The sequence below is a fragment of the Saccostrea cucullata genome, unplaced genomic scaffold, assembly GCF_032062105.1.
Source record: "Saccostrea cucullata isolate Sc308-1 unplaced genomic scaffold, CSIRO_AGI_Scuc_v1 ctg663, whole genome shotgun sequence".
In the NCBI taxonomy this organism is placed as follows: domain Eukaryota; kingdom Metazoa; phylum Mollusca; class Bivalvia; order Ostreida; family Ostreidae; genus Saccostrea; species Saccostrea cuccullata.
The window spans coordinates 45,001-61,781 of NW_026925177.1; the positions used below are offsets into that span (position 1 = coordinate 45,001).

General features: G+C 32.7%; 1 protein-coding gene across 1 annotated transcript in view; it reads right to left on the reverse strand.

Annotated features, from left to right (window-relative positions):
* The window catches only part of LOC134268243 (BAI1-associated protein 3-like), a 93,339-nt gene that overhangs the window by 12,852 nt on the left and 63,706 nt on the right, over positions 1–16,781 (reverse strand). The window contains exons 30-32 of the mRNA XM_062750437.1: positions 8,591–8,696; positions 2,895–3,086; positions 2,006–2,105 (exon numbers count right to left, since the gene is read on the reverse strand). Coding sequence (XP_062606421.1) covers positions 2,006–2,105; positions 2,895–3,086; positions 8,591–8,696 — 398 coding nt within the window. The remainder of the gene's footprint in view (positions 1–2,005; positions 2,106–2,894; positions 3,087–8,590; positions 8,697–16,781) is intronic.

A 16,781-nucleotide genomic window follows, 5' to 3' on the forward strand; every position in this document is an offset into this window, starting at 1 on the left:
GAACAAAAATTGTCTGTCTTTTTCGCCTGTCAAACTCTTTTCAAGCATAGACCTAAAATACTTTAGGTCTGTGTTTCAAGTAAGTTTAACCCCCCACCCTTCAAATTTGATTATATTCTAAGTGACTGCTAGCGAATTTCGTGAATAAGAGACTGAACATGACATAGCAGCCTGTTTTTAATAATAGGGGATTTATTATGAATTATATATATCGTTTATGGTAAAAATTGTGTATTTTAAGTGATTGAATATTAAATAATATATCCCGTTTTCCGTTCCGTTCCGCTTTCCGTTCCGTTTTCCCTTCCGCGTTTTAGCAACACCCCCAGAAGAGGAGCCAGAAACCTCTGTCGAGACTGAAGCACTACTGGTTTGTACTTATAACAAAGGAAGAGAAAAGTATTTAAGCAGTTGAAAATTGAAACTTTACAACAGCAATAAAAAGAATAATGATCCTTGATTAAGTCTCTTTATGTTTTTGGTGTAGTCTACTTGCATGCCACATTATATCATAATCAGACTAAAACTGTATTAGGAGTAGCATCTTGAGAGTATTGAACGGAAATTTCTATTTTTAGTAACCAAGGCAATAATGTTCATGGAAGTCAAAAACCAATATACAGAATTGTGTATCTAATAATCTTAGTTTAGTCTACTTGTGTGCCAAGTTATATTGAAATGAGACCAAAACAGTAGGAGACATAGCATTTTGAAAGAATTTCACAGAAATTTCTATTTTTAGTAACCACGGCAACACCGTTATCAAAATCAAAAACCGATAAAAAGAATTATGTTCCTTAGTGTAGTCTACTTATATGCCAAGTTAAACTGAAATCAGACCAAAGCTGTATGAGGGGTAGCATTTTGAAAGAATTTTACAGAAATTTCTATTTTTAGTAACCACGGCAACGCCGTTCATCAAAATCAAAAACCGATAAAAAGAATTATGTACTTTAGTGTAGTCTACTTATATGCCAAGTTAAACTAAAATCAGACCAAAACTGTAGGAGGGGTAGCATTTTGAAAGAATTTCACAATTTTCTATTTTTAGTAACCACGGCAACACCGTTTATCAAAATCAGAAATCGATAAACAGAATAATGTATCTTAATAAAGTCTACTTGAGTGCCAAGTTATATTGAAATTAAACCAAAACTGTGGGAGGAGTAACATTTTGAAAGAATTTCACAGAAATTTCTTTCTTTAGTAACCACGGCAACACCGTTCATCGAAATCAAAATCCGATATTCAGAATTATGCATCTTAGTGTAGTCTACTGGTGTGCCAAGTTATATTAAAATCAGGCCAAAACCGTAGGAGTAGCATTTTGAAAAATTGTATACAGACGCACGGACGCCGCATTACTATCGCATAAGCTCTAAATTCAAAATTATTTAAGATATAAATTAGATGCCCTCATAAGCCAGATGCATAAAGAGGATGATGAAAATGAAAAATTCGAGACCTGATGAATGAACACCTACAGGATGCCGCCAATCATATTCTATAGATGATATGGCTTCTGCGAAAAAATGAAAGGACAGACAGAAAATATGCATTTATTAAGAAAAGACCTGTCATGTTGTAAATTTTGAATTTACCGGGTGGCAGTAAATACAAAATTTACAAGTTGTCATGTTGTAAATTTTGTATTTACTGCCACCCGGTAAATTCAAAATTTACAACATGACAGACCCCTAAGGAAATGAATATACTGAATAAAATAAATTGCGTATCTTTTAGACTCCACTAATCATTTTCCAAAATAACTCTGCAACTCGTAAAATGTAAGGAGAAATCTTCAATCTCATGTAATTGTTAGAGAAAAAAATTAAGGATCGATTTCGAATTGCAGAGTCAATTTCAACAATTGTTGGTCTATGTTACATTTTTGATGATATAGTTGGTGAAATTGATAAATACTGCACAGAATTCCTTGAAAATGAACACGCTAATTTAATTTTTTTTAGCCAAATAAGGTTCTCAGGAATGTAAAATACGGTACCTGGTGACTTAGTAACATATCTACAGTTATATTCTCCTTGCCATTCTTCCCAAACTCCGGCCAGTAATAGGACACCCGCTTCTTGTAGTCCAAGTAGCCTCTGAAGTAAAGAAAGGGTACAGGTGAAACATTTCATGATTACGTAGTTGACTCTAACTAAGAAATAAAAACTGTTATTCTTAAATGATTAGAATGTACATACATTTGTTAGAATAATTTATAAATGTAATAAGCAAGCACAGATATCAAGAGATATTATATAAATATTGCATGTAGTTGAGTGTAACATTGAAAATTTTCACCCCAAGAAAACCATTGTCAACCGAGGCGCAGCCGAGGTTGACAATGGTTTTCGAGGGGTGAAAAGTTTCAATGTTTCACTCAACTACATGCAATATTTATTATATTATACTGAATATTTTATACAAATACATATTACAGTGAACCGTGCGCGCATAAATTCCGCGCAGTCGCTATTTTTTGTAATACCACCCGTTGTCAAGCAATGTTGACTGTTGCTACGCAGGAGGGCGTGGTTTCATTATTCAGCGGGTAGTAGTGTTTTTTATCAAATGTTTCTCGACGAATCAGATTCAAGGAATTTACATGAAAGTATAATATTGAAAATTATCGTGTGTTAGAATCGGATCTTATCTTTAAGAATATTCGAAAAAACTTCGAAACTAGAAAATTTTTTTGAAATTCTTGAAAAACAAATATTTTCACATTTGTCACACTTTATCTCTGTGTTGAATAATGTCCTCTATATTTTGGAAAAACTTTGACTATGTATGTTAAAAAAAAACACCGACAAATGATATGTTACAGACTATATCACTTTTGCAGACAGGAAGAGGCAAAAAAAATGCCAATTTCGTTTTGATTTCACCTTTGCACGAAGAGTGCCACGATGATGGCGGTAACTCCTTTGGTTGTAGAAAACATGATGGACAGGGTGTCATTTTGCCAGGGCCGCCCCGCCTCAATGTCCGAGTATCCGCCCCATAGATCCACCACTAACTCCCCCTTGTAATAGGCAGAAAAACAGGCCGCCTTCTCTCTGTTTGTCTCGATGTTTTCCCTGGAAGAGAAAGTGTTGTACATAATGAAGGGTTTTTTAACATTTAACTTTTCAACCTTTTTTAATGATTGAAACTTACAATCTTGAAGTAGTTTATCTTAAATACTTTAATGTTACGTGACAGGTTAGGCAAACAATTACGATAACTAACCCCTAGCTTTCTCATTAGTGAAATAAATTGGGCGTAAGACGAACTTTTTGAAATATTATAATTATTGTTTATTTGATTCTTTTTGCATGAAGAAATTTCAGGACATTAATATACACCGCCCTTGAAATGGAAAATAAATTGATGCAATAATGTAGCCCTGTCCCTTTTTTTTTATTTTGGGAGAACATCAGATTTAAAAAAGGGCTACATTATTGCAGTTAGAATTTGAAAATTAAGAGCACTGACTGTTGTTTCTTGTCAATTCAAACAATCTTATTCCGTGTCTTTGTATAGAAAGCAAGAGTTAACAGTATGTTGGTTTCTGTGGTTGGAGGTCTTTTGAATATATAGTAAAAATGCCTGATTTCACCAAATGTTTCTTTTCTGCTACTTGGTACTAAACAAATTAACAAACCAAGTACAAAGTTATTTTGAGTAAGACAGGCTTTTCAAAGTAGTGAATTTTAGGGCCCCTGTGTAAGAGCAGGGCTCTTATTAACGTATAGTAAAATTGCATTGATAACTGTGAAATCACTAATTTTCGTGGGGGTTGAATTTTCTTTGTTATCGAGGTATGAAGAGACCAACGAATTCACGTCCACCACTAAATGTAAATTTTCATATGCACAACTACTAAAAAGTTCTCCATCCACGAACCAACCAACGAACCAACATTTTTTCCTCAAACCACAAAAATTTGACCCCACGAAAATATGTGATATTACAGTATTTGAAATTCGCTTCTGATCGAGGGCCTGAATATTTAGCAGATAAACTAAGTACATTGTGAACTTTTTCATGAACAAGAATGTCTCTTCCAAAACTGTAAAACATGTGGCACCAGAGTCGATCGATTGATTGATTGTATATACTGTTTAACGTCCCTCTCCAGAATATTTCACTGATATGGAGACGTCACCATTGCCGATGAAGGGCTGCAAATTAAGGCCTATGCTCGGCACTTACGGCCTTTGAGCAGGGAGGGATCTTTATCGTGCCACACCTGGTGTGACACGGGGCCTTGGTTTATACGGTCTCATCCGAAGGACTGCCCCATTTAGTCGCCTTTTACGACAAGCAAGGGGGTACTGAGGACCTATTCTAACCCGGATCCCCACGGGATCTCTGGTGTTATGTGTGTGTCTCTTAAATTATAGTGAAAAAGCATTCTTTATTTTAAAGGCTTTTCCTGTGCCTGATTGCATGGTTATGATGAGTTAAGTGCCTTTTGAAAAAATTTAAAATTCATTATCCCTGGGTCGGGTGTTTTGATGTTAGGGTGTTTTTTTTTAACATATAGTAAAAATGTTTTTATTTCTTTGAAAAATCCTCTCTGACAAAGGGTATTTAACAAAAATAGTAATACAATGTATATAGTTACGATAAGCAGGAGCGATTTTTCCTTTGTGAATATCTTGGGTGATCATTAGGGACCGTGAAATTACAGCACTGTTTTATATGTTACATCTATGATAAAAATGCTTATTACTTAGAAAATCCTATAGGCATCTATAGGAGGTCATTAAAGTATGAAATGTTGTGATAAGAAATGGTATTTTACCAGTTTTGAAACTCTGAACCACTTGGACGATATATAAATTCTTTTGAAAGAAGTTATTTCTCTTTAATTGATATTCACGTAATATTATTGTAAGTCATTGTAAATAATGTTATTGAAACATCAATTGGATAAGAAATTCATACAAGATTTTTCATATTAAAAAAAACTTTTATAGATTTTTTAACGTACGTATACGCCATATACTAGTAGACATTTAAACTAGATAAATACATAAGAGGAAAATACCTATGTTATTATTTGTACTTTATTTGTTCTTCAAAGGCTAAGAGGGGTCATGTGAGAAGGATTGAGATGGCTCTAGTATTAGTGGTCAAGAACTGTTGTTCAGTTTCAGCCTACACAGGGATGGTGACAAATGAAGGCAAGACACGGAAGTATAAACAGATCAACTTTTAGATTTGTTAATGACCATTAAATTAATCATTTTGTTAACCTCAGACTATCCTACTTAGCTGTTGTTAAGAATACAGAACACTTATTAATTTTCACAACACAATTGAATATGTACGAAAGCCCATTGAGCTTATTTTGGTAAGTAAAAAAAATAAATTTTTCGCGATATAACGCGTAACTTTCGCGAATAAACGCGTAACTTTCGCCTTATAAACGCGTAAGTTTCGCGTTATAACGCGTAACTTTCGCGATATAACGCGAAACTTCTGCTGTTTAACCAAGACATTTGCTTAAGTCTCAACTTTCTTTTGATTTTGTGATCAAGTTTTTTTTATCACAATGATAAACAGTTAAAAGCTATTTTAAACTTGGACTATCTCAGGCTACAAGTTTAAGTTTTTTCCCTATTGAATCCATCTTTACCGTCATGGATGGTCTTTCTCAGCGCTGTTCAAAGAATTCAAAGATTACGCGAGTTTTCCAAAAGTTAAACTTCAATCCCTATTTTGTATCATTGTTGCGGTGTTTTTCCTTTGATGATCGCGTGTTTTTATTTTTGATACATCATGGCTAACTGTGTCTAACAACCGTTATCTATCAAGATAGAGCACGCCAGGGTGATGATGAAAAAATTCTAAGAAATGACCCATGACCTTACACCGAATCATTAGGGGAAAAGTAAATACAAAGTAATGTAAACATAGTTAAGGAATACCTTCCCTAAAATAAAAAAAAAAATAATTTTGCACGTCGATTTTTAAATCCAAAATGAAATTCAGCGGGTTTAGAAATAAATGTTTTTGAATTTTGACTCGCGTAAACTTGAAGCGTAACAAAGCACACACAATGAACTACATGTACAGGTAATGAGGTAAATATTCCGAGCCGTCTTGTTATATTATTAATTCCAACACAAATCGAAACATCCAGTAATTTGAAGAATCGCCGTACATCTCGGTCAAAAGTGTCCATTTTCCCGTGCGGTATTCCTTGAACGTTTAAATTGCCTTTTTAGTAGTTTTACGAGTGTAAAGATTTAGTGACATAAAGAATTTTCCTTCATAATATAATTATTTTAGTTTGCATCGAGAATTGCCATAGTCACAACCGTCATCCATGGCGTTCAGACTTCAATGGCGAGGTAATCCAAAGTTTAAGAAATGCAGCGCTCTATACTTTTCGAATCACGTGCTCCTTTTTCATTGGTCAGATAAAATTGTATTATTGATAGATCATGGCTAACTCAGTGCGTGAGAATACAGTCGAACTAAGGTAATATAGGCATATATAGGTATAATATTATAATAATAGGTAAAGATCATGGGTAACTCAGTTCCTGGGAACAATGATACAAAACATTTGTATCATTGTTGCGTTGTTTTTCCTTTGAAGATCGCTGTGTTTTTATTTTTGATACATCACGGCTAACTGTGATCTAACAAACGTGATCTATCAAGATAGAGCACGCCAGGATGACGATGAAACAATTCTAATAAATGACCCATGACCTTACACCGAATAATTAGGGGAAAATAAATACAAAGTCATATAAACATACTGAAGAAAGACCTTCCCTAAAATAAAAAAAAATAATTTGTACGTCGATATTAAAATCCAAAAAGAAATTCAATCACACAGCGCGTTTTGAAATTAATATTTTTGACTCTCATAAAGTTGAAGCGTGACAAAGCACACAATGAACTACATGTACAGGAAATTGTGTAAATATTCCGAGCATTGTTTTATTAATTCCAACACAAATCGACACATCCAGTAATTTGAAGAATCGATGTACATCTCGGTCAGAAGTGTCCATTTTCCCGTGCAGTATTCATTGAACGTTTGGTATTTGGTATTTTCACGAGTGTTAAGATTAAGTGACATAAAGAATTTTCCTTCATAATTTCAGTTTGCATCGAGAAATTGCAATAGCATAAAATCATAACCGTCATCCATGGCGTTCAGACTTGAATGGCGAGGTTTAAGAAATGCATCGCGCTAAACTTTTTTCCAATCACGTGCTCCTTTTTCATTGGTCAGATTAAATTGTATGGTGATGAAATTTTGATAGATCATGGCTTACTCAGTGCGTGAGAATACAGAGTGGAGCTACGAGCTTTTAACGTAAAAGTGATAGATCATGCATGGGTAACTCAGTTACTGGGAACAATGATACAAAACATATAGAGTACCTTTTAACTCGTGCATCTTCAGATATCAGACTTGGGGGACAAGCCCCCTCATCTGATATCTGAAGATACACTCGTTAAAAGGTACTCTATATATTACATAGAGTACCTTTTAACTCGTGCAGCTTCAGATATCAGACTCGGGGGACAAGCCCCCTCGTCTGATATCTGAAGATACACTCGTTAAAAGGTACTCTATATATTACATTATAAATATAAAGATTATGAATTTCGGGGAAAATCACCCTTTCCGGTGTCTTTATTTATGCACTCTCTAGAAAATTTGAAATGATTTTATTTTATAAAGAACAAGATCTCAGAATTGTGAAAATTTGATAGTAGATTTTCATTTGTCTCCGTTAGATTCACTATAGAAATACGATATCGGAAAAATATTGACAATTAATTCAAAGTGTACAAACTCTGCCGTATATACCTTAATAGTTTTAATTTTTGGCCCTAGTCCACGAATTTCTCTATAACCCCTCCGGATATATTTGTAATTAACAACATACAATTATAATTGTTATTTAAATAGCATCATGTGACCGGTCAAGCTCATGAAGTGATACACTGTTCATTAACTTTTAAGTTATGTTTCTATCGGGTAAAACTTTTAGTCTAAAATGATTGATTGCTTAATTTACTAGTGGTACGGTTGTGCATGCAGAAGGTGTAACTTATTAAAAAACAGCCTGAAAAAAGTTTCAAGTAAAGATTTTTCTTAAAAATTCTTATTTATGGACACAAGGAAGCATGTTTGTTACAGTGTAAAAGAGAAACAGATATATACAAGATACACTCAGGCAATCCTTTAAAAAATGTTTGGCTGCCCTCTCTCGACCCACTGACTTCAAAAGGCCCGACTCAAAACTTTTTTATACATTCTAGAACACGATTTTTTTTTAATTTTTCTTATCCCGTCAACAAATATGTTGAAATTTTCTGGGGGGGGGATTTCCCCATCTATACCTAACGATCGACGCTAAGACGGAAGAAGTCAAACAAACATTATTTTAAAGATGGCCTCAGATATATACTAAGTATCAGATTCTGATTAGCTTGGTCAATAATTTCATACATTTACTTCCTGGTTATTGATCTGCACGATATAATGTAGCTATTATTGAAATTTAATCAAACTTTTAAGCAAAATTAAAAAAAAACATTGGGAAAAATTAAAACTTACTTGAATACATCGTAAACTTTCTGAAAAGCCGGGTGAACATATCCCCCCATAGAGGGCGGTAGATCACTCTCAAACCACCTAGAGCTCTGTAACAGTATAAGCACCATGAAGCCACAGGCAAAGTACTTCAGTGTTTTCAATCTGGTTGTTTCTTTTTGTTTTTCATTCATTATTTTCCTCCATCAAGTCGTTATAAACAGCATACCAGCGACCGTAATCTGTTGCAATGAAAAATATACGCTGTAACGATAGATATGTGATCTGCAACTCGCTGGTTTGACAAAAATCGTGAAGAATTTCAAGATAGCTACATAGCACTCATTAAAAGTGCATCCTAATATTGGAAGAAAAAGTACTCTGGATTCCGCATTTTTGACCGTTTATTAAAAAAAATCATACTAAAACAAGTTTGATATTGAATACATTTTTACTGCTTCCATAATTGGCACACAAAATGACAGTATATATATAAATCAATTTCTGAATCAGGAACGCATGCCATATGATAAACATCAGTTTGGGGAAATGCTACTAGTATGAAGTGGAAGTATAAAAATATGCAATGAAAACACGGTTAGTAAATTTTTTAGATGGTCAGGGAAGCAAAGGGATGGCGCAATTATGTAGAATACTAAATACACTTTTTTTTCAATGGGCGGCGCTATGTACAGCTCTCTGGTCGTCCATGCCACCTGATCCACAGTTTTATATATGCAGACTGAAAGTATAAAGCCTCAAATACATTTACATGTTAATTGTTTTTATAAAATAAAAAACACGACACTTCCTGATGTATCCGGGCTCAATGACGTTAATTCGTATACTAGTATACGAATCAGAGTTGTAAATACAATAATTTTAATTCGATATACATTAATCTGCCAAATTTGAACGTCTTGTGAGAGGGGAAAGACCTTGACTCAAGCGGTACTACTAATCTGCAATTGCATAACTTTCTATAAAGAGCTACCGCGTTTGTCTTATATTATTTAATATACTAGTATTTTAAAGGGAGCTTCCTGGAAATGATGGTAGCTTTTAAAAAATATTTTCTTCAGTAACGACTCTTTCATATGCAGGCTTTAATTTATTTTATCAAGAATATTGTCTATTTTCTATATTTACGTGAAGACTGCATTAATTTGGTTGTATTTCTTATACTTAATAAATTTTCATCTATATAGTTACAACTGATTATGCATGCATGACAATTTTCTGGGCTGTCAGTGTATGACTTCAGTGGAAGGAATTTCAATTTTATATGATATAATTTTTAAAAATTGAAACATTTACATTTAATATTACTTTTGCATACAAATGTTAATAAAAAAAAAGACGTTTAAGTTTCATGGGAATGCCATGGACATAATGGACTGTTGGAAACACGGGATAATTTATGCATAACGGGCACCAACCGCTGTGCAAAATATTCCAAGTTTGCATACCAAACAAATCAATTATAGAATAGCAACATATATATGATGATGAAATAAATAAATAAAGTACTATATAATTGACCCAGAAAGTGCATAACTTACTAAATTAAGCAAAAACTGCATATATATTATCTTCCTTGCTCCGAAATTTGTGGTAGATCACGTGCTACATTTATCGTCACATCCGTTAACTCACAATTACTTCTGGTTAAAATCTTATCATTAAATTGCTGTCTCTTTCTTCCGCCCCTCTCTCTCTCTTCTATTTTCTTTGACAATTAACATTCCCTTTATTTTTATTAATTATTTTCTATTGTTTCTAGGAATTATCTAGAGAATTGAATACTATGATTTTCTTGTTTCATATTTGAATATTTTACTTCAAAAAGACGTTAATGGTAGTCTAACAACCAAGCTCTGTGATAAACGTGTTTTTTAACTTTTCAATCGTCAGCTTCCCTTACTTTTGCAGCAAAATACCTTCATCAACTGCACACGGAGTTTATCTCTCTCAGTCGACTCTATGTGCAAGAAAATGTTCTATATACATATGTACAGTTTTTAAAACGAGTAAATTACTGACAAACAAGTTGATGAAACAAGAATATCAGCAGTCTCGTTTAAAGTCATCATTTCGTAAGCTCTATGGTCGATACAATGACCTTCTCAGCAAATTCAATTTATTATTGAGTCAAACGCTGACTGCTGTTTTTAATATTAATTTTAGTTTATCATTTACACACAGAATTGACGATGGATTTTCCGTTATTTTCTTATCATGACAAGGTGTGACCGGTCTGAAGGGGATACTCACTCCTCCATTGCGCCCGATCCCACCTCTAATGTTTTGGAGGTCCGTGTTTGCTCCGCTCCTATTTTGTATTGTTTAATGGACTTTTGAGCTTGAATATTGTTCGTTATCTCCATATATTTCATTAAGCATTTAGGAAGTACTTGACATGGAACTGAAGTGGTCAAGTTCACAAATAAATCGCCGCTTAAGTTAAAAGTACTTGGACACGAATTTGAAGTAAATATTTCTAAAAGTGTCTGTATAGTGTAACATATATGCTGCAATAGCATTTCAAGCAGAAATATTATCAGCGTGTCTTAAAACTTCTTTTATCGATATCTGGAGATCATTAAAACTACAAATTTCGGAGCGCGTTTTATTAACACAGATCCTGAAGATTTAAAGGGTACATTTTATCTTTTTAAATACTTAAGAAAAGTAGAAATTTTACGCTTAATTAAAAACATTTAAGGGGGCCGACTATAGTTTCCATTGCGCAATATTTCGCGCATCATAGTAAAATGAAGCGTATTTACTGTTTTAATGCAACTTTTTTTCGCTTAATTATTAAAATTAAACAAAATTAAGAAATTACAGGTATAAAAATGTAATCATAATTTGATATAACTGATTTTTTAACCGATTTTGCAATTGATAGGTAGGTTGACGTCGTTGCAGTGTGTTTTTGACGTTATGATAATCTGTAGCTTTTAAAGAAAGGGGTTATAAAAATATTATTAAAGAAAAAGTAATAAACATACGCTCTTGAAATTTGAAACATAGAAATTTGAGAATTTCTCCAATATTTTTATAATGTTTTCATGTAAATCCATTGTGTACGTCATATTTTGTAATACTCTATAAAAATAGTAAAATTTGTTAATTTTTCGCATTTTGAGATGCCCCCTCTGGTAACAAGACGGTAGAATTTTGTGTTTCTTACATATAATGTATGATATAGTATTACCCACCAAATATCATAGTTTGAACAAAACGTCTATTGTAGTATTTGTATAATTTGCTTTAAAGTGCTAAAAATTAGCATTTTCCTATATAATCCTATAGTAAATGTACCTGTATTTTGAGACGGTCCCTTAAAAATACCTGGACGGTAGATTTTCCCCAAACTTTGCATGTACACTGAAGTTAATGTAAGTTATAAATGGTATAAAAATGAAGAGTTTCGCTAATGTAGTTTTCACACAATAAAACTATAGTCGGCCCCCTTAAAATATACTTCTGTGAAGACTTTTCGGAAAGGACTCAGTCCGTGATCAGTGATCGATGTGTGGAAAAGTAAACACAATGAACAAACCCGGTAAAATGTAAACATTACCTTTACCGGTATGAAGATCGGTACACACGATAAGATTTTGATTATAATAGGAAATCTTACTGTGTATACATTCTTAATGCAATGAATCATAAAGAAGATGGGGGGTGTTAAGACGGGCAGAATGCCTATAGCGTCAAATATTAAGAAACCACATTTGATATGTAAATTGAGTATTTAAATTTACTTCTCATTATTGAAATTTTTGAAATTATGAGAAAAAAAAACCTTTCTGAGAGAAAATTAATCTCCTAAAACAATTTCATTTATAAAAATATTAGATGGTACAAGTGGGATTCGAACCCCAGAAATAAAATATTATACTGCTTTGAGTCTAACGCGCTAATCACTATACGCTACATGGCTCATGGTGTTTGTGGGTATTTCAATCATATTTGTGATATGACCCTTGACTTGAAGTATTTCTCGGAAAGATGCGAATGGTTTGTCATAAAAGTGTTCTTTTAAGGTCTTCGCTCCAATTTTTTTTTTTTTTTGTAAACCAAAAAATATTCGCAAACAAACCTTGTTGCACCATTTGATGCAACTGAGGTATATTTAGAGATGATATGAATTTCTTGCAATCTTGGTAGAGTTTACGGAAGTTCCAGTGGGTCTGGTTTTCGAATTGTCTAATTAATTAAAAATGGCAACAACGGGTAACTAAGCAGTTTCTTGAAAATTTTCCTCTATAAAACTTGTTACCTGTTGTCAAAGAGGACTTGGAATGGTTTTCAATCAACGTTAACGCAAAACAGAGTCATGTTACGGGCGGGTTATTCGTTCTGCCATCTCTTAAATCGCCATCTTAATACCACAACCAGAAGTCTCTGTTGAGACTGAAGCTCTACTGGTTTGTACTTATAGCAAAGGAAGAGAAAGGTACTTAAGCAGTTGGAAATTGAAACTTTTCAACAGCAATAAATAGAATAATGATCCTTGACTAAGTCTCTTTATGTTCTTAGTGCAGTCTACTTGCATGCCACATTTATATTATAATCAGACTAAAATTGTATTTGGAGTAGCATTTTGAAAGAATTTCACAGAAATTTCTATTTTTAGTAACCACGGCAACACCGTTCATCGAAATCAAAAACCGATACACAGAATTATGTACCTTATTGTAGTCTACTTGTGTGCCAAGTTATATTGAAATCAGACTAAAACTGTAGAAGGAGTAGCATTTTGAAAGAATTTCACAGAAATTTCTATTTTTAGTAACTACGGCAACACCGTTCATCGAAATCAAAAACTGATACACAGAATTGTGTATCTTAGTGTAGTCTACTTGTGTGCCAAGTTATATTGAAATCAGACTAAAACTGTAGGAGGAGTAGCATTTTGAAAGAATTTCACAGAAATTTCTATTTTTAGTAACCACGGCAACACCGTTCATCGAAATCAAGTGTAGTCTACTTGTGTGCCAAGTTATATTGAAATCAGACTAAAACTGTAGGAGGAGTAGCATTTTGAAAGAATTTCACAGAAATTTCTATTTTTAGTAACCACAGCAACACCGTTCATCGAAATCAAAAACCGATAAACAGAATCATGTATCTTAATGTAGTCTACTTGTGTGCCAAGTTATATTGAAATCAGACTAAAACTGTAGAAGGAGTAGCATTTTGAAAGAATTTCACAGAAATTTCTATTTTTAGTAACCACGGCAACACCGTTCATCAAAATCAAAAACTGATACACAGAATTATGTATCTTATTTAAGTCTACTTGTGTGCTAAGTTATATTGAAAACAGACTAAAACTGTAGAAGGAGTAGCATTTTGAAAGAATTTCACAGAAATTTCTATTTTTAGTAACCACGGCAACACCGTTCATCAAAATCAAAAACTGATACACAGAATTATGTATCTTATTTAAGTCTACTTGTGTGCTAAGTTATATTGAAATCAGACTAAAACTGTAGAAGGAGTAGCATTTTGAAAGAATTTCACAGAAATTTCTATTTTTAGTAACCACGGCAACACCGTTCATCGAAATTAAAAACCGATATACAGAATTGTGTATCTTAGTGTAGTCTACTTGTGTGCCAAGTTATATTGAAATCAGACTAAAACTGTAGGAGGAGTAGCATATTAAAAGAATTTCACAGAAATTTCTATTTTTAGTAACCACGGAAACACCGTTCATCGAAATCAAAAACCTATACACAGAATTATGTATCTTAGTGTAGTCTACTTGTATGCCAAGTTATACTGAAATCAGACTAAAACTGTAGGAGGAGTAGCATTTTGAAAGAATTTCACAGAAATTTCTATTTTTAGTAACCACGGCAACACCGTTCATCGAAATCAAAAACCGATGTACAGAATTATGTATCTTAGTGTAGTCTACTTGTGTGCCAAGTTATATTGAAATCAGACTAAAACTGTAGGAGGAGTAGCATTTTGAAAGAATTTCACAGAAATTTCTATTTTTAGTAACCACAGCAACACCGTTCTTCGAAATCAAAAACCGATACACAGAATTATGTATCTTAGTGTAGTCTACTTGTGTGCCAAGTTATATTGAAATCAGACCAAAACTGTAGGAGGAGTAGCATTTTGAAAAATTGTTTACAGACAGACAGACGGACAGACAGACAGACAGACGGACGGACGACGGACGCATTACTATCGCATAAACTCTTCTGGTCTCTGACCAGTAGAGCTAAAAACCGCCTTTTATACATTAGACATTTATAATCATTACATTCACCCGAAAAATGAAAGAAAATAATTCGGCAATTTGTTTTTTTGAGCCGGTCAACTTTCTGTTGTTTTCCTCTCACTAGCGCATGCGCGCGTCGTATGACTAATTTTTTGGCGTGGTTACCCATGCCCAATATAGCCAGGGTTTGAAAGGTTTATTCCCCGAACGTCTAAAACCTATATAAACAGTATAATTATCACACTCAATTAAGAGGCCCTCTGAGGGGCACAAGTAGCGTTTGCCTGTGTTACCTGTGTTATCTTGATTTAATATTCTAAATCAAATATATTTATTTTTCAGATAAAATATGAAGTATAAAATATGTACCAAACGAAAATTTATTTGATTAAATAACTATTTAAAGACACCAAACAAGTGTTTTTTCATATGAATATTCTTATTTTTATTTCAGTACATTTCATTACAAGCACTATGACACAATGTATGTAGAGTGATGACAAGTTTATTATTTACAAAATTTAATTTTTAAAATACACAAAACACTTTGAGCACTCTTCATTAAAATCACATTTTAAGTACTATTTAATATGCCTTTCATATCTTATATTAATATGGGAAGCAGAGTTTATATCACTTCAGTTCCATACATTTATTAGCACTTTTTTCACATTTATTGGGTTTAATTTCTCATCTCATAAGCTCAGATTTTGAGGCTGGGACAGGTGTAAAATGAGCCAACACAGAAAACGTCTTATCTAACTTTCAAAGTAAACTAGCTGATCTAACCAACCTCATTACCAATTATTCATAATTTATGTTGTTAGTTGAAATTATATATATGATACATAAAATAAAATAAATAATCTTAAGATTTAAGTTTTATTATGTAGACTTAAAACGATTTTGAAAATGATAAATTGTTATTACATTAAATGTATTCAGAGTAAATGCTTAAAACTTCAGCTAAAAACGGATGTATTCTCAATACATTCTCTCAAGAAAAAAATTAAATAGAATATATCTACAATGTCAAGATCAATAAGCACAATAAAATAAACTTTTTTCTAATTTAAATGAAGGTAGTTTTATACTACAAAATTAAAATAAATACTTTAAAAGTTTAAGTAGAAAAATATTTTTAACATTTGAAAAACATTTAATTCAATTTATAGGAATTATTGGTAAGATTTTTGAAACATTTATTAATATAGATTGACTAAAATACCTAAAAAATACTTTGAACTTTTGAGTAAAAAATATTAAAAAATTTGAACAACATTTGATTCATTTGATAGGACTTATCGCTAAGATTTGTCCTATATAACTTATAAGACTATAAATGCAGGTAAACGCTACCTGTGCCCCTCAGAGGGCCTCTTAATTGAGTGTGACAATTATACTGTTTATATAGGTTTTAGACGTTCGGGGAAACACTCTGATGAATTCCATGCAAAGGAGAAATAACTAGACTCATGAGTTTTCGATTTTCACTTTTGGGGGGTTTCGTCATATGAATTTCAATAACTCTTGAATTATTAGACAAAATCAAATGGGATTTTGGTAATATCTTTTTGAACGATGATTTTTAAAAGTAAGATAGGAATAATGAAAAAAATTAAAAGAAAAATAACTTTTATTCACTCAAAAGTTTACCCTGCGTTTCTTTTTCCTTTCAGCATATATTGAAAAATCAGTATAATAACATAGGCCTATTTTTACCATTTTGCTTTCCTTATTAAATTCACCTGCCTTGGACGGTATATTTTTGAAAGTTTATATTACACGTTTAACACTAAGATAACTTACTCTGAAATTTGTTTTCATCTGTAAACCTTTACTGAGTATGGTTCGTCCATATTTGTTATTTTATTGAAGTGTATATTAATCTATATCTTTCAAGTTTATCTCATTTTCCATGACTAAGGAGAAAGAAAATTTAAAGAATTTTCAACTTTTCTA